This window comes from Ursus americanus, chromosome 23 (assembly GCF_024610735.1).
Source record: "Ursus americanus isolate L20-20 chromosome 23, mUrsAme1.1.p, whole genome shotgun sequence".
Lineage (NCBI taxonomy): Eukaryota > Metazoa > Chordata > Mammalia > Carnivora > Ursidae > Ursus > Ursus americanus.
In genome coordinates, this window is record NC_142149.1 from 31,559,696 (window position 1) to 31,586,251 (window position 26,556).

The 26,556-nt window shown below is 43.3% G+C and overlaps 1 protein-coding gene, 2 non-coding genes and 1 pseudogene across 4 annotated transcripts in view; all 4 read right to left on the reverse strand.

Annotated features, from left to right (window-relative positions):
* TEX14 (testis expressed 14, intercellular bridge forming factor) overlaps positions 1 to 24,328 on the reverse strand; it is an 88,283-nt gene extending 63,955 nt beyond the window's left edge. For both annotated transcript variants that reach the window (XM_087854546.1, XM_087854547.1), the window contains exon 1: positions 24,193 to 24,328. In XM_087854546.1, the coding sequence (XP_087710672.1) occupies positions 24,193 to 24,328 (136 nt within the window). The remainder of the gene's footprint in view (positions 1 to 24,192) is intronic.
* On the reverse strand, positions 6,320 to 6,488 carry LOC123777207 (small nucleolar RNA U3; annotated as a pseudogene).
* On the reverse strand, positions 11,141 to 11,355 carry LOC123777205 (small nucleolar RNA U3). The gene has a single exon (XR_006775599.2). It is a non-coding gene; the product is annotated as a small nucleolar RNA U3 (small nucleolar RNA).
* On the reverse strand, positions 19,334 to 19,550 carry LOC123777204 (small nucleolar RNA U3). Its single transcript, XR_006775598.2, has one exon. It is a non-coding gene; the product is annotated as a small nucleolar RNA U3 (small nucleolar RNA).
* Positions 24,329 to 26,556: the final 2,228 nt, after the last annotated feature.

The window sequence follows — 26,556 nt, forward strand, 5'->3', positions numbered from 1 at the left end:
CCTGGGATCAAGTTCTGCATCGGGCTCCCTGCTCAGTGGGGAGCCTGCTTCTCTCTCTGACTGCTCCTCCCCCTGCTTATAGTATGTGTGCTCTCTTGCTCTCGCTCTCGTAACTAACGAACTAACTAGCTAAATAAATAAAATCTTTTTTAAAAAGTAAATATTTTACTTTTAAGTAATCTCTACACCCAATGTGAGGTTTAAACCCACAACCCCAAGACCAGGAGTCTCATGCAATACTGACTGAGTCAGCCAGCCACCCCTTTTGGGAGTTTTTTTGATTACTGATTCAGCTTCTTTGCTGGTTATCAGTCTGTTCAAATTTTCTATTTCTTTCTGTTTCACTTTTGGTAGTTTATATGTTTCTAGGACTTTATCCTTTCTTTGAGGTTGTCCAATTTGTTGGCATACAGTTTTTCATAATAAGGTTCTCTTATAATTGTCTGCATTTCTGTGGTGTTGTTATTTCTTCTCTCTCATTTGTGATGTTACTTGAGTCCTTTCTCTTTTTTCTTGAAAAGTCTGACAAGAAGTTTATCCATCTTATTGATTTTTTTTTTCTTTTCTCAAAAAACCAGCTCCTGGAGATGCCTGCGTGGCTCAGTTGGTTAAGCATCTGCCTTCGGCTCAGGTCATGATCCCAAGGTCCTGGGATCGAGTCCCGCATCAGGCTCCCTGCTCAGCAGGGAGCCTGCTTCTCCCTCTACCTGTTTCTGTCTTTGTCTTCTGCTCCCCCTGCTTGTGCTCTCTCTCTCTCTCTGACAAATAAATAAAATCTTAAAAAAACAAAAACAAAAAACCTAGCTCCTGGTTTCACTGATTTATTCTATTGTTTTTTTAGTTTCTATGTCATTTATTTCTACTCTAACCTTTATTATTTCCTTCTGTCTGCTGGTTTTCGGTTTTCTTTGTTCTTTTTCTAGCTCCTTTAGGTGTAAGGTTAGGTTGTTGATTTGAGATTTTTCTTGCTTCTTGAAACAGGCCTGTATTGCTAGCAGCTTCACTCTTAGAACCACTTTTGATGCATCCCAGATGTTTTGGACTTCTGTGGTTTCATTTTCATTTGTTTCGCCTTTTTTATTTCTTCTTGTATTTCCTGGTTGACCCATTCATTGTTTACTAGCTAATCAAAACAGTGTGGTACCGGCACAAACATAGTCACAGATCAATGGAACAGAATAGAAAACCAGGAACAAACCCACAACTATATGGTAAATTAATCTTCAACAAAGCAAGAAAGGATATCCAATGGGAAAAGGACAGTATCTTCAACAAATTGTATTGGGGAAACTGGACAGCAACATAGAAAAGAAAAAACTGGACCACTTTTTTTTTTAAGAGAGAGAGTGCACAAGCCAGAGCAGTGGGGGGGCAGGGGCAGAGAGAGGAAGAGGGAGAGAGAGAATCTTAAGCAGGTCCTACGCCCAGCGCAGAGCCCAACACAGGGTTTGATCTCATGGCCCTGAGATCATGACCTGAGCCAAAATCAAGAGTCCGACGCTTAACTGACTGAGCCACCCAGGCACCCATGGAATACTTTCTTAAACCATAGCAAAAATGAATTCAAAATGCATTACAGACCTAAATGTGAGACCTGAAACCGTAAAAATCCTAGAAGAGAGCACAGGCAGTAACCGCTTTGACATTAGCTGTAGCAACTTTTTTCTAGATATGTCTCCTGAGGCAAGGGAAACAAAAGCAAAAATAAACTTTTGGGACTTCATCAAAATAATAAAACTTCTGCATGGTGAAGGAAACAATCAAGAAAACTACAAGGCAGGGGCGCCTGGGTGGCACAGCGGTTAATCGTCTGCCTTCGGCTCGGGGCGTGATCCCGGCGTTCCGGGATCGAGTCCCACATCAGGCTCTTCCGCTATGAGCCTGCTTCTTCCTCTCCCACTCCCCCTGCTTGTGTTCCCTCTCTCGCTGGCTGTCTCTCTCTGTCGAATAAATAAATAAAATCTTTAAAAAAAAAAAAAAAAGAAAACTACAAGGCAACCTACAGAATGGGAGAAGATAGCTGCGAGTGACATATCTGATAAAGGGTTAGTAATCCAAAATATATAAAGAACTTACACAACTCAACGCCCAAAACCCAAATAATCCAATTTAAAAATGGGCAGAAGACATGAATACACATTTCTCCAAAGAAGACATCCAGATGGCCAACAGACACATGAAAAAATGTTCATCATTATCACTTACCAACAGGGAAATGCAAATCAAAACTACAATGAGATATCACCTCATACCTATCAGAATGGCTAAACTCAACAACACAAGAAACAACAGGTGTTGGTGAGGATGTGGAGAAAAAGGAACACTGTTGCACTGTTGGTGTTAACGTAAACTGGTACAGCCCTCTGGAAAACAGTATGGAGGTTCATCAAAAAGTTAAAAATGAATACCCTACAATCCAGCAATTGCTCTACTGGGTATCTACCCAAAGAATACAAAAACACTAATTCAAAGGGATACATGCACCCCTCTGTTTATAGCAGCATTATTCACCATAGCCAAGACATGGAAGCAGTCCAAGTATCCACTGATTGATGAATGGATAAAGAAGATGTAGTATATATGTATGTATGTATATATATATATATATATATATATACAAAGGAATGTTACTCAGCCATAAAAAAGAATGGAATCTTGCCATGTGCAACAACATGGATGGATCTAGAGGATACGATGCTAAGTGAAATAAGTAAGTCAAAGAAAGACAAACACCATATGATTTCACTCACATGTGGAATTTAAGAAACAAAACAAGCAAAGAGAAAAAAAGAGAGAGAGAAAGACAAAAAACCAGACTCTTAACTAGAGAGGACACACTGGTGGTTAACAGAGGGGAGGTGGGTAGGGGTGGGTGAACTAGGTGATGCAGATGAAGGAATGCACTTGTGGTGATGAGCACAGGGAGATGTATGGAGCTGTTGAATCACTACTGTACACCTGAAACTAATATAACACTGTATGTGAACTAACTGGAATTAAAATAAAAATTTAAAAAAAAGATATTCAAATACAGTGTTTAGAGTGAGGAAGCTTACATTGTGGTAACACACAAGAAACTTTTTTTTTTCACATGAAACAAAGAGTGGAACAAAGCAATAAGCAATAAAATGATTGAACTGTCAAATCCACTGCCTAAAGTTTTGGCAATACAAAAGAACAAACAAATATTATGAAATTTTAAGGACTTAAAAACATGAGTGTCCAGGTTCAAAGACCCCACTAAGTACACATCACAATGGAGGTACACAGATCTATGCTGAAGCATTATCATGACATTTAAGACCAGGGATAAAGAGAAGAACATTAAAATCTCCAAAAAAATCAGGAATCTGAATGGCATCAGGGTTCTCAATAAAAAGATTGAAAGCTAAGAGACAAAAGACTAGCTTTAAATCCTCGAGGAATTTATTTCAACCTAGAATTTTGTGCCTTCCGAACTATCAATCCGGTATGAGGATGGGGGAGAACACTTTTCAGATTTTCATATTTCTTTCTTTTTTTTCATATCTCAAAGTAATTACCTTCAATGCACCCTTTTTCTTTGTTTCAGTAAAATGTAAGAATGGACTAAGATAGAGGAATAGAATCCAAAAAAGACAGCTGAAACCCAGGGTAAGGGAATTCCCAAAGTGGTAGCTGAGAGAAAAACATGGGTTCAAGTTGTTCTAGAGAAATGGCCGTCCAGCTTGGTGGCTGTCTCCACCAGAAGAGTGGAGAAATGTCTTCAAGAAAATATCAAAACCAAGAGATTATATATTTGACATTGGAAAAAGATGTACAGAAAGTGTTCTGAAGAGTTATTAAAATGTGTGGCAGGAGTTCAATGATTTACATAAAGCTGAGCAATAAGAGTCCATTTAAACTCCAGGTAGTCTGAAATTAGATTTGCCAACTTTGCAGCTCCTATCAGATGTCTGCTTTTTATTTTTTAAATTTTACTTATTTGAGAGAGAGAAAGAGTAAGCAAGAGAGAGCACAAGCCAGGGGGAGAGGAAGAAGAAAAAGCTGAGCAGGGAGCCCAATGCAGGGCTTGAACCCAGGGCCCTGAAATCATGACCTGAGCTGAAGGCACACGCTTAACTGACTGAGCCACCCAGGCATCCCAGATGTCTGCTTTTTAAAGAAGAGATTTTTCAGACTTTGAGCCCGAGACTTTCAGCTCCTAGGGACTGTGGCCACCATTTTCATTTCTCAAAGCAGTAGGAACTCTTGGGTCCTCTTTCACAACTGTTAATGATGTGGGAAACAAAGGCAGAAAAAAAATCATTAAATTTCCTTACTACTACTTACAGTCCTTGGACAAGTCCTTGAAACAGGCAGAGTGACATTCCTCTAGGGACTCAACTGCCTCGATGTTATTTAGTATTTTGCTAAGGGCAAAAGGCAATCCCAGCCTGAGCGTTCCCTCCCCCAGGATCTTGTAAGTCTTCTTTTCTTTTTTTTTTTAAAGAATTTATTTATTTGAGAGACAGAGAGAGCACAAGCAGGGGGAAAGCGAGAAGCAGACTCCCTGCCAAGCAAGGAGCCGGATGCAGGGACTTGATCCCAGGACCCTGAGATCATGACCTGAGCAGAAGGCAGATGCTTAACCGACTGAGCCGCCCAGGCGCCCCCTGTAAGTCTACCTTAACATATAAAAATTCCTTTGGAAACTTCCTTTATCTCTAAAGCCCCCAAGATAAGTGTTGGCAATCATCCCCCAAGCACATGACCCACCAATATATATCTGAAGGGTTTCACGACTAAGGTTTTATTAGATGGCAATAAATGACCTTTTCCCAACAATAGCTAGCCCCCTCAGGGTCCTGGAAACCTTGCTTCCAAACTTCCTTAGAGACTTACACTATCCCTAACCCCCTCCCAACCTGAAAGTATATAATGGGCCTCTCCTCATGACCCCATTGCAGCTCTTTCTGTCCACGGGTCCTGTCCCCGTGCTTTAATAAAACCACCTTTTTGTACCAAAGACATCTCAAGAATTCTTTCTTGGCCGTCGGCTATCATCTTTCCTACATCATTAACAGTGGAGCTGTTGCATCAAAGCACTCAGCTCTCTCCCATAGGATCTGTCAGCACCAGAATCCTGGAGCTGTGGACAAAGTCCAGTACAACGGTGCTGAGTCTGGGTGTAAATGGTTTTGATGAGGGAGCAGAAGGCAAGCTAAGCATAGGCAGAGGCTGACACCCCACAACACCCCCCCACCTTGAGATATAAGTGACATTTCTCAGGCACTCCTGGTTGCCCTAAAGCTAAGGAAAGGAAAAACAAATAGTTAACCTACAGAGACCACAATCCTGCAAGACCTGAGTCTCCCTCAGTTTACAAATGTCTTAGCAATCTACAAGAACAAAGCATTCCTATCAATAACCTAGATTCTGGAAGGGAATGTAGATACAATTAAATGTATGTCCTTAGAACCTGCAGCCCCATTGACAGATATTTGAAGAGGGCAGAGTGTAATGTTCCTCCAGGAAGCTCCCAGCTGGCTTACTGTTAATGCCTTACTAGAGGGGTAAACAACCTTAACTTGAAAATGGTGAGGCCTCAGGTATCCTGTGAGTCTTCCTTAACATATGAAAGTTCTTTCGAAACCTCCCTTTTTCCTTACCTCCCCCAACCCCATAGTATATAATCAGGCACCCCTCACAACCCGGGGCAGCAGCTCTTTCTGCCCAAGGGTCCTGTCCCCATGCTTTAATAAATTACCATTTTGCACCAAAGACTTTGTCGGCGCCAGACTCCACCCCACTGAACCTCACCTATACTCCAAAACCCCATCAGTTTTACCTGGAAATGACCAAATTATTTAAATGAGTATGTGTTTATACTCAGATTCATCCGGGCATTTGGTGGAGAGTATAAAAATAAAGATGGAAAAGGAATGGAAATACTGTCAGTAGGAAGACATCTTTAATTCTCATCCCTCCCTTTCTTCACTCATTCATTCAACAAAAAAAACACAACAACTCTGGGGTGTCTGGGAATAAGGCAACTAAGCAAATGACTCTTGATTTCAGCTCGGGTCATGATCTTAGGGTTGTGAGATGGAGCCCCTCATCTCACGGGGGAGGGGGGGCGGGGGTGGAGTCTGCTTAAGACTCTCTCTCCCTCTGCCCTTCCTGCTCTTCCCCCTTTCTTTAAAAAAAAAAAAAAAAAAAAAAAAGCCCCACATGCTGAAAGTAAAAAGGAACATCTCTTAAAGAGAAAATAAAACACCAAAATGCCGTAGACAAACCAGCCACTACTTACAGAGCAAGGTTAATAAAATGCTTTCTATTAAACCAAGGGAAAACAGAAACCCCTCAGAGAGTGTCCCCTGTCTCTTAATGCCCCAAAGGAGGAAAAGAACTATCATCAACGGGAGAGAGCAGCTAGCACCTCTCCCTCTTGGTTTTGGGTACTCTACACATTCAGAGATACTTCTCTAGTAACAAACCATAAAAATGGTCCCTGAAAGTATAGTCTTGACCTTGAACTCGCAGTCTCTGTTGGGTCTATGGCAGCCAGACAATCTTTACTAATGGCAAGATAGTTAGCCCATTTCTCATTCTACTGGAAAAAGAGAAAGAGGCTTTGTGATACAATCTTTCAAATACTATCACTTAAAGATGCATTTTAGTGTTTTAAGCGGAAATGCAAGACTGAAAAAAAAAACTAGGGCGCCTAGGTGGCTCAGTCAGTTAAGCAGCTGCTTTCGGTTCAGGTCATGATACTGGAGTCCCAAGATCGAGTCCAGCATCTGGCTTCCTGCTCAGCGGGGAGTCTGCTTCTCTCTCTGTCCTTCTCCCCCACTTGTGCACTCACGTTCTCTCTCAAATAAATAAAATATTTTTAAAAAAATTAGTGGCCACACTTAATTAACGTAATACTGACTGACAGCCATCCAAAGCCTGCATCTTTAAAGCCTAGGAGGCATTCCCTCCGCAGTTCTAGTAAAGCAGCCTTACCCCTGAAAGCTAAAGGAAATGACAGGCCTTAACGTTTGCTAGTGAGAAGCAAGCTGGTTCAAGTGATCAGTAAACAATAGCAGTTGCATGAAATGGCTGCCCTAAGAGTTTGACTTTCCAATGCTGGTAAATTAGAGACGGGGTACCATGACTGTGTCAGGGAGGGGAACTGGGTGGCTGAGAACCAACGCCAAGAATCAAAGCCTTTGGGGTTTTGTACCATAGTTTGCACTACCTGTTCACACTTTTTAGTATGTATATATGTATGTATTTTTAAAGTAAATTCAATGCCCAAGGTGGGGCTTGAAACTTGCAACCCTGAGATTAAGAGTTGCATGCTCTACTGACTGAGCCAGCCAATTACCTCACCTTTCGAGTTTTTAAAATAAAACCAGTTTGGTGGACTTAACATCATTACTTTGAAAGAGGACTTTTCCGGCCTCCATTTTCACCTCAAACTTTTTTTTTTTTTTAAGATTTTACTTTTAAGTAATCTCTCCACCCAACGTGGGGCTCAAACTTGCAAACCAGAGATCAAGAGTCACATGCTCTACTGACTGAGCCAGCCAGGCACCCACGACCGTAAACTTCCTAAGTTTTTTGTTACAGTTATCTCTTAAGCCAGGCAAAAGACCCTGCGGAAAAAACATAACCTATTGGGAACCAAAACCACTCCCTCAACCTACTCCCTGAGCCAGCAAGACCCCACCCAGGGCTGCCTCCACAATGATCCCTTTAACCTTCACTGCCTACCTGCATGTACCCACCCACTTTTGCCCTCCATTTTCTTTATACAAACCTGGAAGTATTTTGGGCATTTTGGAGATCTTAGACACCTGTTTCCTGTGGTATTTCACAGTGGTGAGACAGCCTCACTGAAATAAATTCCTTTCTTGTTCTACCACCATTTGTTTCTCTGCCTTTGGGTTCTGTCGGCGACAAGTGGCTGAACCTGGTCTGTTTGGGAATCCCCAGAGCCAGGTATTCCTGCACCCCTTACACCCCTGTGCGCCGGCTACAACTTGAGTGCCAACTCCTAACACTGTTAGCTGCTATTTATTGAGGGCTTGCCAGGTACCAGGCATCATTCTAAGTGCTTTACATATTAGATAAATGAAATTGTCATCCTAGTCTTATGGATGGAGAAACTAAGACACAGAAAGATTAGGTAACTTGCCAAATGTCACACAGCTGTTAAACAGCAGAGCTGGTGTTACCTTAACCATTATCCCACTTTGCTATTTGCTAAAATAGTATTCTAGGTCCTGAGCATACAGAGGTATGGAGGTGAGTAAAGGTCCCTACTCTCACTCTGAGTTTACACTCTAGTGGGGGAGAGAGAAGACAGCAACAAATACCCAAGACAGTGTTAGATAATGAGGCATGCCAAGGATTTTAAATGTTGAAACAGAGAGAGATTGGTGGCTACTTTAGATTTGGGTGGTCGAAGAAAGGCCTCTCTTTGGAGGTTACATTTACACAGAGAAAACAACTAATGCAAAGATTCAAAGAAAGAACAAAATGGTATGTTCTGTCAACTTGAAGACAGAAAGCGTAAGGGTATGAGGGAGAGGGGAGGTGCAGGCAGGGGCCAGATATCTGAGGGTTTTCTAGGCAAGGGTGAGGCCAAGGGAGTCTGGATTTTAAGTGTGAAGGGAAGCCACTGAGAGGTTTAAACCTGTGAAGACCAGTTTTGAGGCCACTGCCTCAGGTGTCTGTGGGAGAGATCGTGCTTGCATTTGGGTATATGTAGCAAGGAAGGAGAAACTTGGGCTGTTCTGGAAGTCGAGTCAATAGGATACACTGATGGGCTTGGTGAGGGAAGGTGAGGGAAAGAGGTTTCAAAGGTGACAAGTTAGTTTGTGCCTGGAACAACCTGGTAGACGGTGATGCTAATAGGGAAGACTGTGGAAAAGACAGGGGTTTCTCATCTAAGGGAAGGGCTTTTTCAGAATGGGGGAAAGGAGCCTTCAACCACTATACTTGCTTTATCTAATTTAACCCTTACAACAATCCCGTGTGTTGATGCTATCACTACTACATCTACCTATGCTAGAGGGACAGACTGAAGTTAAGAAATTTCCCCAGAACCCACAGCTAGTAAATAGCAGACCAAGGCGTCAACTCCAGAACATACGCTTCCCTCACAGCCCAAAACCTTTAAAGACGACCAAGAACTAATTTAGGGCTCAGAGTGAAAGCTTGGCTACTATAGATCCAAAAGGAGAAAATCAAGGAGGAAATACATGGCAGGTAGCTAGAGTGGAAGAAAGAGAAATTAACTGTGATCTGGGGAGGTACTTCCAAAATTCCAAGACCAGGAAGCAATCTCAAAGCTTCAACAGCAGGGAAGGAAAGGAAGCACACTCTCAGGAGATCTGTCTTCCTTCCTTCCTCCCCTCCCATCCCCTCCCCTCCCTCCTTTCTTCCTTCCTCCCTTCCTTTCTTTCTTAATTTGATTTCTTTTAGGTTTAAGTAATCTCTACATCCAATGTGGGGCTCAAACTCACAACCCCAAGATCAAGTCGCATGCTTTTCCTACTGGGCCAGCCAGATGACCCTTTTAAATTGTATTTTTAAGAATCTCTATACCCAGTGTGGGGCTCTAACTCACAACCTTTGAGATCAAGAGCCACATGCTACACCAACTGAGCCAGCCATGCACCCCTCAGGAGATACCTTTTTCACACCTGCACCCTGGAATGATTATTTCATTCCCTCTTTTTTTTTTTTAAGATTTTTTTCTTAAGTAATGTCTAGACCCAACATGGACTCGAACTCACAACCCTGAGATCAAGGGTTACATGCTCTACTGACTCAGCCAGCCCAGCACCCCTCATTCCTTCTTTATTCTCATCTCTCCTATCCTTCCTCACCAGCTTCCCTAAGCAATGATTTTGCCTCACACTTGGCACAGAAATAGAAGCTATCATTTGAAAAACCCTCACTCTGGTCTCATTACATGGACAAACCACCTACATCTGCACTCCGCATCAACTCTGGCCAACTCAAAGGCCTGTCCTTGGGAGATGCTCTCTCCTAAATCTCAGTTTCTCCTGCTCTACCCAGTCCTTCCATCTGCACTTAGACTTGTTCTCCCATCTCTAATTCTCCCCTCTCCCTATCTACATCTCACATTCTACACCACCACCACCACCACCACCACCACCACCCCCCCGTGCATACCTACCCGGATACTCTCCATCACAGCTTGATCTCCTGGGAGCTCTTTCCACCCAGGGGCAAGCCCTCACATCCCTTCATTGATCAGCCCATCCCAAACCAGTTTCTATCTCTACCACAAGACCAATAAAGTTACCACTAAATGCCATGGATACCTTTCTTAATCTCTCATATGTTTTCTACACATCTTCCTTCCCTTGGCTTTGATCAAGCACATTCATCTGGTTTCTGTCCTGTTTGGCCGCCCCTTCTCAGTCTGCTTTGGGAATTCTGTTAAAGGTCAGAAATTTCTAAATGTGCCCTAAACTGAACTCTACTATCACTTCCCACTCCATTGCCCTAATTCAGTTACTCCTCTATTCTCCCCATCTGAACATAGGGAACCATTTGCTCAAGCCTGACAACTATCCCTCACTCATATCTATACTGAATCAATCCCCCAAGTCCTGCTACTATTAAATATCTTTCAGATCTAGTCAGACTCTCTTTTCTCCTTCACCACCACTACCTTCCCTCCTATCTAGATGAATGCAATAGGTACCCAACCAGGCCTCACACTTGCCACCTCAGCCCCGGCCCCAACCACCACAGAGCAGATCAACACCCTTAGAACTGTAGGGGAAACTATCTCAGGCTCTCTAAGTGCTATGACTCAACACTTCTAACACTTCTTTCATTCTTCTTTACTTTCAAGATTTATTATATAAAACTCTTAGAACTACATTTTTACTGAGAAGGAAAAACAAGAAGTGGGCTATTCCTATTAGTGCAAAAACGACTTGGACACTTCATACTTCAATAACCTTAAAACACCCCAAACAGTTGCCACGGGAAAAAAAAAACAAAAAAACAAAATAAGTAGTTACTTTCCCACGCTAAACAAGAAAGCTCTCAACACACTAAGAGTTCCTATAGTGCAAGACTCACTGAGACATTGCTAAACCCAAAAAGCTTGTCTATTTTTAACAACAAAAAAAATCTACCAAAAACCACTCAGACGGTGTCCTTCCCCTCTAACTTCTCCGGAAGAGAAATAAGAACGATCATCAACGACAAAGGGCAGTTATAAGAACAACACCCAGAGCCCAATTCACGCTCAGGAAAGGACACTGCGCCTCCTCCTCGTGGTTTCGGGTGCTCTACACATTCAGAGAAACTTCTCTAGTAACAAACTATAGAAATGATCCCTGAAAGTATAGTCTTAACGTTGAACTACGCCCCTCTGCTAGGTCTAGGCAGCCGCACACTTTTAGTTGATGGCGACATTTTTCTCACGTTCTTCATTTTCAGAAATATCACATAAACATATTTTCAAAGTATTGTTTTATGCACCGCATTTTAAAACATTCTGAATACTCTTAAGAGTCTTTTTCCTTTAAGAAAACTAAGTCCTCTAGTTCTTAATTAGCCTATTACGGACCAACAGCCAATCAGAAGTTCTTGTCTTTCTGACGCTAACACTTCCAGACTGGCTCAGGATAAGGGTGCGCTGGGGGCGACAAGTAGTACCAGTATCTCGGGTATTACACGCCCCGTCTTTGGGCGGGATTTTTTTTTTTTTTTTCCCAAACCTCTAAGACCCTAAATTTGGGAAGCTAATAGGTAAATTAATTTGACATTGTTACTCTGAGACCATCTACTGGTTACTCACTTGTGTGTGGACCTGAGGGGCACACAATGGACTCACCGGGGTAGGTTTTCTTTTCTTTCTTTTTTTTTTTTTCTTTTCAAGACTTTATTTATTTGACAGACAGACAGCGAGAGAGGGAACAGAAGCAGGGGGAGTGGGAGAGGGAGAAGCAGACTGCCCTCTGAGCAGGGAGCCCTACACAGAGCTTGATCCCAGGACCCCAGGATCACCACCCAAGCAGAAAGCAGACACTTATGTGAGTCACCCAGATGCCTTTCCTTCCTTCCTTCCTTCCTTCCTTCCTTCCTTCCTTCCTTCCTTCCTTCCTTCCTTCCTTCCTTTCTTTTCTTTCTTTCTTTCTTTCTTTCTTTCTTTCTTTCTTTCTCTCTCTCTCTCTCTCTCTCTCTCTCTCTCTCTTTCTTTTTTAAGATTTTGGGTTGCTTTTCAAAACAATGTATCCAGGTGTGGAGAGCAAAATTGAGTCTCTCATGTCAGGCAGGGGCCTGTGTCAAGCAATGAGGCAAGCAGTTAAGGTACTGCAGCTAGAAGATCTCGTCCAGACCAACGTCAGCTGATACCCTAGAACTGATAACAAGTAGAACCAGAGGAGGTCTGCAGAGACCCAAAACTGATTAAATCCCTTAAAAAGGGAAGGATTTTGGCAGGAAACTGTCAGATTCTTCAGACCTGACCCTTCTATGTTTGACCGCTTGAAAAAGGCAACTGCCCCTGACGGCTCTGCTGGACTGATCTCCAAAGAGCACCGAGATCCTTCACTGCTTGAACATCAGAAATAGTTAAGTGCAGGGGTACCTGGGTGGCTCAATCGTTAACCGTCTGCCTTCAGCTCAGGGCCTGATCCCAGTCCTGGGATTGAGCCCCACATCGGGCTCCCTGCTCCACTGGGAGCCTGCTTCTTCCTCTCCCACTCCCCCTGCTTGTGTTCCCTCTCTTGGGGGCTCTCTCTCTCTGTGTCAAATAAATAAATAAAAAATATATTTTTTAAAAAAAGTAGAAATAGTTAAGTGCAGAGAGCTGACCCGGACCAGACCGAGGTCTGTCCTGCTCTGTGTGCTGGGTAAGAAGCCGAGCTTAATCCCATGGCGAATCGTCATTGCATCTGGAATCCTGAATCTGCTTTGCAATTGTGATTTGACTTTGCTTTATGATTGAATAAAGCTGACACTGTGGAAAGACACAACTTGTGTGTGAGCCTTCATAGCATGCTCATGACACCAGGCCAGTCTTACATGGGGGAATGTGGAAATTTATTTTGAAAAGCGATTTTGCCCTCCATTTTTTTAAGGTTTTATTTATTTATTTGAGAGAGAGCATGAGCGGTGGGGAGGGGCAGAGGGATAGGGAGAAGCAGACTGCCCGCTGAGCAGGGAGCACGACAAGGGGCTGGATCCCAGGACCCCAAGATCACGACCTGAGCCAAAGGCAGATGCTTAACCAACTAAGTTACCCAGGTACCCCCATTTATTTTTTTAATTAAGGAAAAAGTAACAAGTGTAGTGTGGTTACTTTGGGAGTTTTGGGGGGTGGGAGGGTCTGCTTTAATTGGTAATTATGTATATTTTCATATTGTTTGTAATTTTTAAATCTTAAATTGTATCACCTTTATTTTAAATATCATCGGTCAATCTAGACAGAGAGCACAACTTTTTTAGTTTTCTTCTTGGTGCTGCTCAGTATTTAAATAAATAAAATTCAATCTAAATAAGTCTTATATTATCATTTTTTTTTAAATAACTTGCCAGGTGAGTCTGACAGGTTGCACACTTCTACCCTCCCCCGCCAAAAAACGGACTTAAATGTGATTTCTCTTGTTCATCAAAAAAGAAACAAACATAAAAACAGAAACAAAACTAAAAAACCCTATAATTTCTCCAGCACTTTAATATGTTCCAGGCCTTTTACTAAACCCTTCACATAGATGATCCCATTTCATCTTGGAACTAACCCTAAGAGTTTGAGGAAATGGAAACTTAGAATGTTAAGTGACTCACCCAGGCCACAAGGATGTCTCCTGCTGGCCTTGAGCACTGACATTCCACCCTTCTGTATCTTTTAAGTCCTTACCTCCTTCCATGTAACCCACAGAAGAGGCTTTTTGTGTTTTGCCTAAGACTAGAACAAGGTAAAACTTAATAAACTGATCTGACTAAAGTAAACCCATAAGGAAAAAAGTAGGCAGTAGAGTACTGGGGGAGGGGGGCAGTGCAGAAGTTGCAAAGAGAGGGGCGCCTGGGTGGCTCGGTTGTTAACCATCTGCCTTCGGCTCAGGTCCTGATCTCAGGGGAGCCCCGCATAGGGCTCCCCGCTGGAGGGGGGGGAAGGGCTGCTTCTCTCCCTCCCTCTGTGTGCTTCTCCCCCTGCTTGTGCTCACTCTCTCTCTGTCAAATAAACAAACAAAATCTTAAAAAAAAAAAAAAAAGTTGCAAAGGGAGAAAAGGGGGAATCCAGGGTGCAATGTCTGAGGAGCAGCGAGATATCATTTAGGCATTTCTTACAAATGCTAAGGAAGCAAATCATAGGGCTGCCATTCCTGAGAAAGGGTGACTGGGGATGAACTACTTATTGATGGGAGTCAACTAAGCAATCAGAGGTGCTATGAAGAGGAAAAGGCTAAGAATACACCCTGTGTCCTGACTAGAAGGCCCTTTGGCCATTTCCTGACAGACAACACCCAAGTATTTGCCCAGTGAATAGCACTCAGCAACTCTGTGACAGATCAAAAAGAAAAAGATCCGAAACTCCTGTCCTCAAGATTACTAATAGAGTGAGTCACCAACTGGGTACTCAGTGACAAGCTAGGACCCCCTAAAGGAACCTGAGACCTCACCCTGCATATCTCACATTCATGTGATACACACACACACACACACACACACACACACACACACACACACCCTACTTCTGAGCACTAAAAAGAGAGTAGGGTAAAAGCGGGGGGGGGGGGGGGCGTGTCCCTTAACTACAAAATGTTGAAATAAGGAATTGGACTAAATAACCTGCTTTGAAAGTTCCTTCTAGCTCTGATGTTCTCAAATTGCCTTATTCAATACTCTCAACACCTCTACGAGGGAGGTTATTATTATTACCCCTGTTTTACAGACAAAGAAACGGAGGCACAGAGAACCTTATTAAGAAACTTCTGTTTGGTCAGCAACAGTGCCAGACCATGTCTGACACTAGCATGCAGCACATAGCAGATGCCAGACCTCAGCTGCAGATCTGCCGGACATCTAGTTGACTGACCTCTGGAGACCTCTTGAATGTCTCAAAAGCACCTTGAATTCAACATGTCCAGGCTAGTCTTGCCTGCTCCCTAAAACTAGGCCTCTTCCAGTTTCCTACTTCAGTGATGCTACCACTGCCCACCCGTCCAGCGGCACAAACCACTGTTCAAAATCCCAACCAGGAGCACAAAACAAGGGTCATCTCTGACACCTTCCTTCACACCAACCTGTCATAAGGCTGATGATTTACCTTCCACATACCTCTCAGATTCCTCCACCTTTCTTCACTTCTACTATCTCCCTGGCTGGTCAAGTGATCATCTTTCAGCGGGACAGAGCTTAACCTACACTCACCATTGCCCTTCTCCAATCCGCTTCCCAAGCAGTGGCCAGGTTTCCTTTCAAACTTTTTTTTTTAGGTTTTATTTATTTAAGTACACCCCACATGGGGCTCAAACTCACGACTCCTAGATCAAGAGTTGCCTGCTCCTCCAACTGACCCAGCCAGGTGCCCCAGGAAGCGTTCTTTTTTTTTCTTTACTTTTTTTTTTTTAAGTAATTTCCATACCCAATGTGGGGCTCAAACTCATGGCCCTGAGATCAAGAGTCATATGCTCTTCTGACTGAGCCAGCAGGCACCCTCCCTTTCAAAGTTTAAATCCAATCATGTCCCCTTTGAGAAGCAATTCTCTGTTTCTCTCCCATTTCTGCACATCAGCTTTTGTTCTGGAGCATCTTCTCTAGGATGTGTGTACCGTGACCAGGCTTGAGAGCTAGAGACAGTGTCTCCCTCCAGAGCAAAGAGCAGGTTTGTTTCCTATCCAATATAATAAAGACTACGTCTCCGTCTGGGGACAATGGCAGGCAGGTGTTTGCCCATTATAAAAGACACAGTTTCCCTGCTCTTGGGTCTCCAAAGCCCCTCCTCTGTCTTGCAGTCTATGTCGTGTGGAGGCAGCACTTTGCCCTCTTTGCGTCACCCTCTGGGAACTGGGGCTCCAGTATAAATATTACAATACTTTAGCTACTGCTACTGTTGGGAATAATCAACTGTCCTTTATCTCTGACCCAGGAATCTAGTATCCTGTGCCACCATCCACAAAACTGTGACAGGCTGACTTGGCAGCTTGCAAATAGAGTAGAACCTCAGATCGTGACAGTTACCTTACACACGTGCCTCTACCCCGCTGAAAATACTTCACTGGCATCTCTGTGCTCTCAGGAGGAAGGTGAAACACCTCACGATGGCTTCTAAAGCCCTATATATCTTGGCTCTCCTCTTGTCTCTCCAATCTCATGCTTTAGCTCACATCTCCAGTTCTCGTTGTCCCATACTCACCCACTTTCTTGGAGTTTCTCATATTTGTGATGCTTCTACCAAAGAAGACCTTCTTGCCTATTGTTACCTTTGCTAGAAATGCACTTTCTTGCCCTCTTTCCCTGGTTAACCTGTGATACAATAAGAAATATATATTTTGGTCTTCATCCTGACTCCTGACCAGAGCTCCTAAAACTTTTGTAATTTCCTAAGCAATAATGGTGCTAGGAGCATCTTTTGTTTTAATATTTAGTCTTTGACCCTGGTTCTTGACATATCTCCTGGGTGATAGAAGTATCTTTTCTTCTGATGAGACTACTCTTCATGGGATTCAGGGTGGAAGTTGGTCACCAGAAGGTAAAAGCCAAGATTAGAGGCTTGGAACTTTGAGGGGCACCTGGGCGGCTCAGTCAACTTAAGCGTCCAAATCTTAATTTCAGCTCAGGTCATGATCTCAGGGTCATGAAATCGACCCCGAGAGACTCTGCACTGGGCGTGGAGCCTACTTAAGATTCTCTCTCTCTCCCTCTCTCTGCCCCTCTTCCGCCTCTTGGAAAAAGAAAAAGCAGCAGCTTGGAACTTTGAGCCCCACCCTTGATCCTCTGGGGAGTGGGAGAGAAGCTAGAAATGTGGCTAATGATCTGTTGTGTTTGTGTGATGAAGCCTCCAGAAAAATTCCTGAAGTATGAGTTCGGAGAGCTTCTGGGCTGGTGAACACATGGAGGTGCTGAGGAGTGTGGCACACTTGGGCTGGGAACGTAAGCTCCACACCCCTTCCTCATACCACACCCTAAGCATCTCTTCCTCTGGCCATTCCTGAGTTGTATCCTTTTACAATAAACTGCTGATCTAATAAGTAAATTGTTTTCCTGAGTTCTGTGAACTGTTCTAGCAAATTATCAAACCTGAGGAGTGAGTTGTGGAAACCTCTGGCTTGTAGTCAAGTCAGATAAAGTTTTGTGTAACCTGAAGACCTACTACTTAGGTCTGGTGTCCAAGGTGTTGGGCAGGGGAGTTTTGTGAGACTTGAGTGCTTAACATGTGGGATCTGATGCTATCTCCAGGTAAACAATGTCAGAATTTAATCGAATTGTAGGACACTCACCTAGATGAATGGATAAACTGCGGTACCTTGAAACAATAAAATATTATTCAGCAATAAAAATGAATGAGCCATGAAGCTAACAAATGACACAAAGGAACTTTAAATTGCTAAAAGAAAGAAGCCACTCTGAAAGGCTACATCCTGTATGGTTTCAACTATACGATATTCTGGAAAAGACAAAAATATGGAGACGGTTAAAAAAAAAAAATCAGTGGCTGCCACGGTTCACATAGAGGGATAAACAGGAGGAGCATAAAGGATTTTTAGGGCAGTGAAATTACTCTGTATGATACTTAATGGTGGAAATAACATATACCCATCAAAAACCATGGAACTATATAGCACAAAGAGTGAATCCTAGTGTAAACTATGAACTTTCGTTAATAATTTTAAAAAAACTATGAACTAGTGTAAACTATGAACTCTAGCTCAATATTCACGAGCATTAAAACTATACATTAAACCTGTGGTTTCAGGGATATCTTACTCAAAACACAGATGAAGTAAATAGTGGGATTACCCACTGCAAGCAGACCCAGAACTGAAGGGTGAGATGCCTGGTGCGCCAGTGAATGATTTATGAACCACGTATCTTCATAATGTAAAATACTGATAACAGGCCTTAAAATGACTAAGCATGTATTCCCCCAGGCAGACCATTAGAGTTTTCTCAGGAAAAAAAACAAAAAACAGAAAAGGAGAGGAAAAAATAGAAGCCCTGGGGGGGGGGATATAAAAAGACCTCCACCTGCACCCCCCAGGGGGCACGCTGAGTCTACTTTCAAGCCGACTCCCCACTGAGCAGGGAGCCTGATGTGGGGCTTGATACCAGGAAGGACCTTCGCCACCCCAGGCTTCCCTGTACAGCACAGTATAGTTAATAATACTGTACTGAATATTTAAAAGTTATTAATATTATCTTGAATGTGCTCTGGGCTCATCACAAGGGAAAATCTCTGTAACTATGTATGGTGGCATGTTAACTGGACATTGTGGTTATCATTTTGCAATATATACAAACATGGAATCATGTTGTATAGAAACTAATATGTGTGTGTTTTTTTTTAAAGGTTTTATTCATTTATTAGAGAGAGAGACAGCCAGCGAGAGAGGGAACACAAGCAGGGCGAGTGGGAGAGGAAGAAGCAGGCTCCCAGCGGAGGAGCCTGACGTGGGGCTCGATCCCAGAACCCCGGGACCATGCCCTGAGCCGAAGGCAGACACCTAACGAGTGAGCCACCCAGGCGCCCCAGAAACTAATATAATGTTTATGCCAATTACAGCAAATCTTTAAAATATTCACAATCAAAAGTTAAAATTTAATAGAAAACTTAGCAGTAAAAGTCAATAGCCCAGAGAATATTACAAACTGAAGAGAGACTTAAAAAAATATCAAGGATTAATTTAGAAGGTCCAATATCTGCCTAAAGCAAGTTCTATGAAGAAGACCTGAGTGTAGTAAAGGTGGAGAGAAACAATTTATATATGAAATACAATTAAGAGGCGTCTGGGTAGCTGAGTCAGTTAAGCCTGAGGCTTTTGTTTCTGAGGAAAGCTTCCCTCTGCCCTTTCCAGCCCACGCTTGTGCTCCCCTTCTCCAAAACAAAAACAAAAACCAACCCACAGAAAAGAACAAAAATCAAAAAACAAAAACCTAACCTCTAAAGATCAGTTACCACACATAAAGCACTTCCTCTCCACACAACCAAGAAAAACACAAAAAAAGCAAACTCCCACTAAATACCCCCCCAGAATCGACAGACACCTTTTTCAAAAAAAACAAAAAAAATTTCTTACCACTAACAACTATACCTAAATCAATCACTTAGACTCAGGTAGTGACAATACACCTAACGTTGTAACCAACCAAAATTATTGGAGAAACCACTCAGACCACGTTCTTTCCCTCTAATTTCTCCGGAAGAGAAATAAGAACGATCATCAACGACAAAGGGCAGTTATAATAAAACAACACCCAGAGCCAAATTCACGCTCAGGAAAGAACGCTACGCCTCCTCCTCGTGGTTTCGGGTACTCTACACATTCAGAGAAACTTCTCTAGCAACAAACTATAGAAATGATCCCTGAAAGTATAGTCTTAACGTGGAACTCCGCCCCTCTGCTAGGTCTATGGCAGCCGCACACTTAGCATTCATGGCGACATTTTTCTCAACTCATTTGCTTATTCACATACATTTTCTTTTATATTTCATAACAATTCGGTCAAATAGCAAGTTCAAAACACCATTTTTTGCCTGTAAATCTTCCAGCAACACTTAAATCAGTAACAAGCCTTATTAGCATGCGGCTTCCTAGCAGCCAATCACACACGGTATGCCTCTGACTCCAACCCGGAGGGACCGGTATTGCCCCGCCCACCTGGGGGTCCCGGTCGCGTCGCGTCGCCCCACTAATAGGCTAAGAAAACGCTGTTGACGCCGCTGGTCAGCGTTGGACCCCCTCTCGCTCGCTACAAAAGTCCACTGACTTGGACTAGGTTTCCATCGCCTTGAAAGAGGCATGAGGAGGAGGCAAAGAGACAGGTAAGAACTGGTGTACACTTCTAATACTACATAATAATCATAACCATGATGATTTATTGAATACCTACCTGATGACAGGCATTTTAATCTGTTGTTTCACTTCATCCTCTAAACAACTGAACAAGGATGTCATTACTTCCTCATTCTCACAGATGCAGGCTATGAGGTCACACAGCTGGGGAAACCACTGTGGGAACCTAGGTGTATATCTGATACTAAATCAAGTCCGGATTCTTTCTGGTAGGCCAAACTGGTCTTCCTCAGGAGGTCTAGTCTCCAATCAAATCAATTTCTCTAATAAAGCACTAAATACATCATCACTCAAAGTTCAGTCCTGAATGTTGAGCCTTCCTGGCTTGTACAGAAGCAGCTTTCCCGTTTATGTGTGCCAAAAGTTAATCCCAGTTTCTCCTCAAAGAACCTTATACATGAACCACCTTATACATGATGTGTGTAACTGTCTTCATCACTTAACTCTTTTTTTTAAGATTTTATTTATTTGACAGAGAGAGAGACAGCGAGAGAGGGAACACAGCAGAGGGAGAGGGAGAAGCAGACTTCCCGCTGAGCGGGGAGCCCGACATGGGGCTGGATCCCAGGACCTTGGGATCATGACCCCAACCGAAGGCAGAGGCTTAATGGCTGAGCCACCCAGGCGTCCCCATCACTTAACTCTTGTAAAAACACTTCCACCTCACATCTTACAGGATGCCAGGAAGCACAGTGCCACGTGGACATGCACATGGTTTTCTGAATCAATATTTCCACATTTTTCAGTGCTTTGTAGTAACATGACTAATATAACCATCGGGTTCATATCATCTAACCACTTCTAACAGAATCTCCTCAGAGTCAGTCAAATGCTCTGTACTTAAATTCCGTCAGAAAGGGACAGTGTTTGGGCAATCTGCCCCAGTCTGAGATATATCCCCTGGTGTCAGAGCACTTTCTTGTATCTTGAAATTAAAAAGTGCCTTTCAGGGGCGCCTGGGTGGCTCAGTGGTTAAGCGTCTGCCTTCGGCTCAGGGCGTGATCCCAGCATTCTGGGATCGAGCCCCACATCAGGCTCCTCCGCTGGAAGCCTGCTTCTTCCTCTACCTCTCCCCCTGCTTGTGTTCCCTCTCTCGCTGGCTGTCTCTGTCAAATAAATAAATAAAATCTTTAAAAAAAAAAAAAAAAAGAAAGTGCCTTTCAATCACTTTCACCCAAGAGCCTGTCTCTGGTCTGGACCCTTCCATATCTAACACTTTTCCATTCTCCATTCCTCCAACGTTTCTAGGAACCCCTCACCATCCATGCCATGTGCTGGTCTCTTAAGAGCAGACTCTCCAACTGCATATGGGTCTATCACTCCGGCACATTCAATTTTTTTTTGAAGATTTTATTTTTTTAAGTAATCGCTACACCCAATGTGGGGTTTGAACTCACAACCCTGAGATCAAGAGTCACATGCTCCACTGACTGAGCCAGCCAGGTGCCCCCAACTCACTTTTTTTTCTTGTTAACATCCTGGACTAAATAAAGCTTCCTCTAAGAGGTTTCCCTTGATTACTTCCCAGACAAGGAGGCTGAGATGTACCTGCTGTACTTTTTTGCCTCCTGCCCTTCTGAGTACTTTAATTACTTTTATGTCTGCTTCTTCTGCTGGATTATACTCCTGGAAGGCAAGGCCACACATCTATCCTTAGTGTTCTTTTTTTTTTTTTTAATATTTTATTTATTCGTCTGACAGAGAGAGCACAAGCAGGGAGAGCAGCAGGCAGAGGGAGAGGGAGAAGCAGGCCTCCCAATGGGCAGGTTGCCTGACACAGGGCTCCATCCCAGGACCCTGGGATCATAACCTGAGCCAAAGGCAGATGCCTAACCAACTGAGCCACCCAGGCGCCCCAGTCCTTGGTGTTCTAACCCCAAGGCTCAATTAATATACGTGTAATAAAAAAAATGAATAGTCTGGGTTGAGGTTCTGGAACTCAGGAACTCATCTTTTGGGCTTTAGAACTCATATAATCTATATAACTGAACTAAGTAGGATACAATCAGGAAACAATTTTTTCCCTTTTAATGCCCTCAAGTACACTCCTTTGGTTGGCTTTTCCTTTCCCTCACTGGAGAGGCATCTCAGGCAGATTCCATAGTCTTCAAGTCACTTTCAGGCCTTCAAGCACAGTCTCATTTCAGGTAATAAACTGTCCAGTCGAAATCAAAACCTCTTCCTTGCTCTTCCACTCCTCTGATTTCAAGGCTATTTCTGGCAACTCCAGAGCTGGAGGGGAGGACCAATAAGATGACAAGGTGCAAGGCCTTCAAACGTAGCTGATCCTCTTTGTAGCTTTCGGCTTCTTCCTAATGCCTACTCTTCTGTGGGAGGGGTTAGTGGGCCCTTCAGGTAACTCCACTCCACTTCACAGCACCCTAATGTGGGCCAGTGTCCTCTCCTGCTGACTTCTTGTGTTTCTCAGCCTCTGTTGCAATTCTTCCTGTCTTCACAGGTGAGGTCCTTTAGATGGCCAAGCTACCCTCTACAGAGTCTACTTACCCCACTAACTGGTGCAAGTGTGTAGCTAATCCAGCTGCTGGTCTCTTATGTTTACCCAGTCATCAAAGGCTGCTTTAGGAAGGAGGCAGATGGCAAGGCCCTCCTGACCCTTAAATTCCAGGTAACATGCCAGGTTCTCTTCACACCACCTTGGTGGCAGCTGGCGTGGGCTGACACTTCTACTATTCAGCAGGCTGAACAGGCTCCCAGCTACCCTGCTTGCAAGTGCTACAATTCTCTCCATGAGGTTCACCCGAAGGACCTCTTATTTGGCTTGAAGCTGGGAAGGAGGAGGAAAGCCACGGTTTTCAATTCCTATGAATGTCTTTTAAAGAATCTTTTCCCCTGACACCCCCACCACTACCCCACTGCCTTCTCCTATGTAGGCCTGACGTGGATGATGGAGTTAAAGATCCATTTTGGCCATCCCCTAAGAAGCCCTGCTTTAGACTGTCGGGGAACTTGTTACCTTGTCACCCCTTGTTCTCCACCCTGAGGCTTTAGATGAAATTCCAGACACAGATGAAATCCTGCTTCATATCCAGTTATACCTGTCAACCCCATCCCCCGTAGCTTAATGGTAAGAATTTGAACATGCAGAACGTTCAGATGTCTAAGATATAATAAATGTTCTAATACTCTGCTTTTCACACTGGAGAGTTGGATAGAAGACACTAGAAGTCACAGCATACCTATGCTGAACATCCATTTTCATGTTAACACACACATGAATGTGTTATGGAATAAAATGCAAAATTCTGAGGCGGGGGGGAAACAACAGGACCTTTCAAATAAGTTACTGAACTCACTATGAGCTACCTCATCAATAGACTCTAGGGGTGGTACATGGAAACATTTGGGAACTTTCTGAGTGAATTATTTTGTGGGATAGTTGGATCCTGCAAAAATTGGAGTTACCTTTCTGGAAGTCCTCAGGAATGCTGCTGAAATAAATGGAGAAACACTGCAGAGAAATTAGGCTACCCTGACTGTTTCACAAACAGCTGAGAGAAGCTTCATAAACCTCTCTTTATACTAAGAAGGAAGAGGGGGAATTCAGCAGGACTTCCGGTTACTCCAGGAAAAAAAAAAAAAAAATGCAGGTCTGGATCTGTAGATCAAGGGCCAAATGCCAGCAGTTTTGTCCATGTAAGGTTTAGTGTTTGATTGCCTGAGCTACATTTGCTATTTCCACCTGCCTCATAGGCTGAGCTGCCTGTAACATCCAGAAAAAAAACAAAAAAACAAAAGAACAAACCCCTGGAAACAAAAGCACCAAGTCCCTGGGAGGAGCAAAGAAGGGGAGAGCTGTGAAAGCTGGTCTCTTCACTCCACCACAGGCTTTGGAAGACTCAGTAGATGGTGTAGATTAAAGGAGAAAAAGGAATCAATCACGCAGAATTAAAGGTGGGTGGCTGGGGCCTGAGGAGAAATCTTAGGAGTCTAAAAGCTGGAAGACCTTATGGTTCCCTACAAAAAACAAAACAGTCTCCAAACAACAATTTAAGATCTCTGTTAAGCAGTATGAAGGGAACGTCTCATCTCTAAGCTTAACTTTCAATTTCCCCAAGAACTCATAGCTTTATGATGTACCTGATTTTCCTTCCAACACTATTCAGAAATGTGAACCAAGTTGCATCTGCAATTTTAACACAGTGCTTACCTTTCTTAAGAATCTTCTTCACTTTCATATAGTTTCCTTGTTTGACATACTCATGAAGCTGAGCTTCCAAAGAGTCATTTCTTAAGGAACCAAGCTGAACGGGACAGGGGACTGAAAGATGAACAGCCCGAGACATCCTAATTGAAAAGAAAGAAACATGCTTATTTTAACTCAATCAGAAATGCAATGAAGCAACTTAGATTCTTTCACATTTCTTTCACATCTTGTCCACTTTCATTTATAATGAACAGAATTAGGGGAACAATTACTGAACTTCTACAAGATTTTTTTTTAAGATTTTATTTATTCATTTGAGAGAGAGCATGAGTGGGGTAGAGAGGCAGAGGGACAGGGAGAAGCAGACTCCCCGCTGAGCAGGAAGACCGATGTGGGACTCGATCCCAGGACCCTGAGACCATGACCTGAGCCAAAGGCAGACACTTAACTGCCTGAGCCACCCAGGCGCCCAAAACTCTACAAGATTAATATTTATTCTCAATATTACTGGTGAAATTGAAAAACTGAATATATTTAGCACTAATTCTCTGGACCAAAAAGAGATGGCTACTGGGAAGTAAAATTAGAAATATACATGTTTGTGGGGGCGCCTGGGTAGCGCAGTCGTTAAGCGTCTGCCTTCGGCTCAGGGCGTGATCCCGGCGTTCCGGGATCGAGTCCCACATCGGGCTCCTCCACTGGGAGCCTGCTTCTTCCTCTCCCTCTCCCCTGCTGTGTTCCCTCTCTCACTGGCTGTCTCTCTATCACATAAATAAATAAAATCTTTAAAAAAAAAAAAAAGAAATATACATGTTTGTGGTATCATTAAGAAAACTAGGAGCCTATTAATTTTGAAAAGTTCATACATAAGTGCAGTCACTATGTGGGGATATAGAGAGTATAAGGTAGTGGGTTAGGTTCACAGTTCAGGCTCTGGTCCTGGCCCTGTCACCTCCACCTCCTTGGAGAAATTATGTAACCTTGATAGACCTCAATTTCTTCATCTGTAAATGGAGAGAGTAATAACCAGAGGGTTGCTGAGGGCCTTAAATGAGCTAGTATGTGTAAAGTGCTTAGAACTGTGCCCGGCACCAAGCCAGCTCTGTGTAGTTGTTAGCTGTTAGTATGCACAATAAAATCCACGCAGAGAAATTTTTACTTTCCAAATATGGCATCCACACCTGACCATCATACAATCAAGTGTTTGTGGTATACCTGCCATGTGTCCTCAAGCGTGACCGGTTTGACACCTAAAATTGGATCCCTGCGATCACAATGCTTGGTATAGCAGGGCAGACATGAGGTGCTATGTTGGTGCTCCATAGACAGGGGATAAGAGAGGGAAGCCCCGTCCACAAGAATCAGCAAACATGCATGCCAGGGGCATAACTGTTACACGGAGAGACACAGAGGGTGTGAAAAGAGGTGAAGCAAAAGAAAAAGACAAGAAGGCTAACACATTTGGTGGGTCTTCACCAGCCAGAAAGCTTATGTCAGAATTTCTTTCCTTTTTAAGGATGAATAGTATTTTGTTTATCTACTTATCCGTCAATGGACACTTTGGTTGGTTCTACCTTTGACTATTGTAAATAACACTGCTATGGACATTTTAGTGTACAGTATCTCTTCAAATCCCTGTTTTCAATTCTTTTGGGTATATACCCAAGAAGTAGGATTACTGGATCACATGGTAATTCTTTTTTCTTTTTTGCGGGTGGGGGAGAGGCAGAGGGAGAGGGAGAGAGAGAATCCCAAGCACACTCCACACCCAGTGCAAAGCCCGATGTGGGGCTTGATTTCACAACCCTGAGATCATGACCGGAACTGAAACCAAGATTTGGATGCTTAACCGACTGAGCCACCCAGATGCCCCTCACATGGTAATTCTATGTTTAATTTCTTGAGGAACTGCCATACTGTTTTCTATACTGGCTACACCATTTTACATTCCCGCCACCAGTGCACAAAGTTTCCAGCTTTCCAGTTCCTCACCAACACTCGTTATTTCCTGGGTTTTTTTCCCCTTTAAAAAAAAGGAAAGAAAAGACTGACTTATTTGGGAGACAGAGAAAGAGAACCGGCAGGAAGGGCAGAAGAAGAGAGAATCTCAAGGCTCGATCCCATGACCTGAGCTGAAACCAAGAGTGGACGCTCAACCCACTGCACCACCAGGTGCCCGTTTTTTCCCTTAATAGCCATCTTAATGATTCCTGATCTCTTTAAAGTTTTTATTTAATTGCATTTTCGCAAATACATAACTATATTCTTGATATGGGAAGTTCAAATAATGGGGCACCTGGGTTGCTCAGCTTGTTAAGTGTCTGCCTTCAGCTCAGGAGGTGATCTTAAGGTCCTGGGATGGAGCCC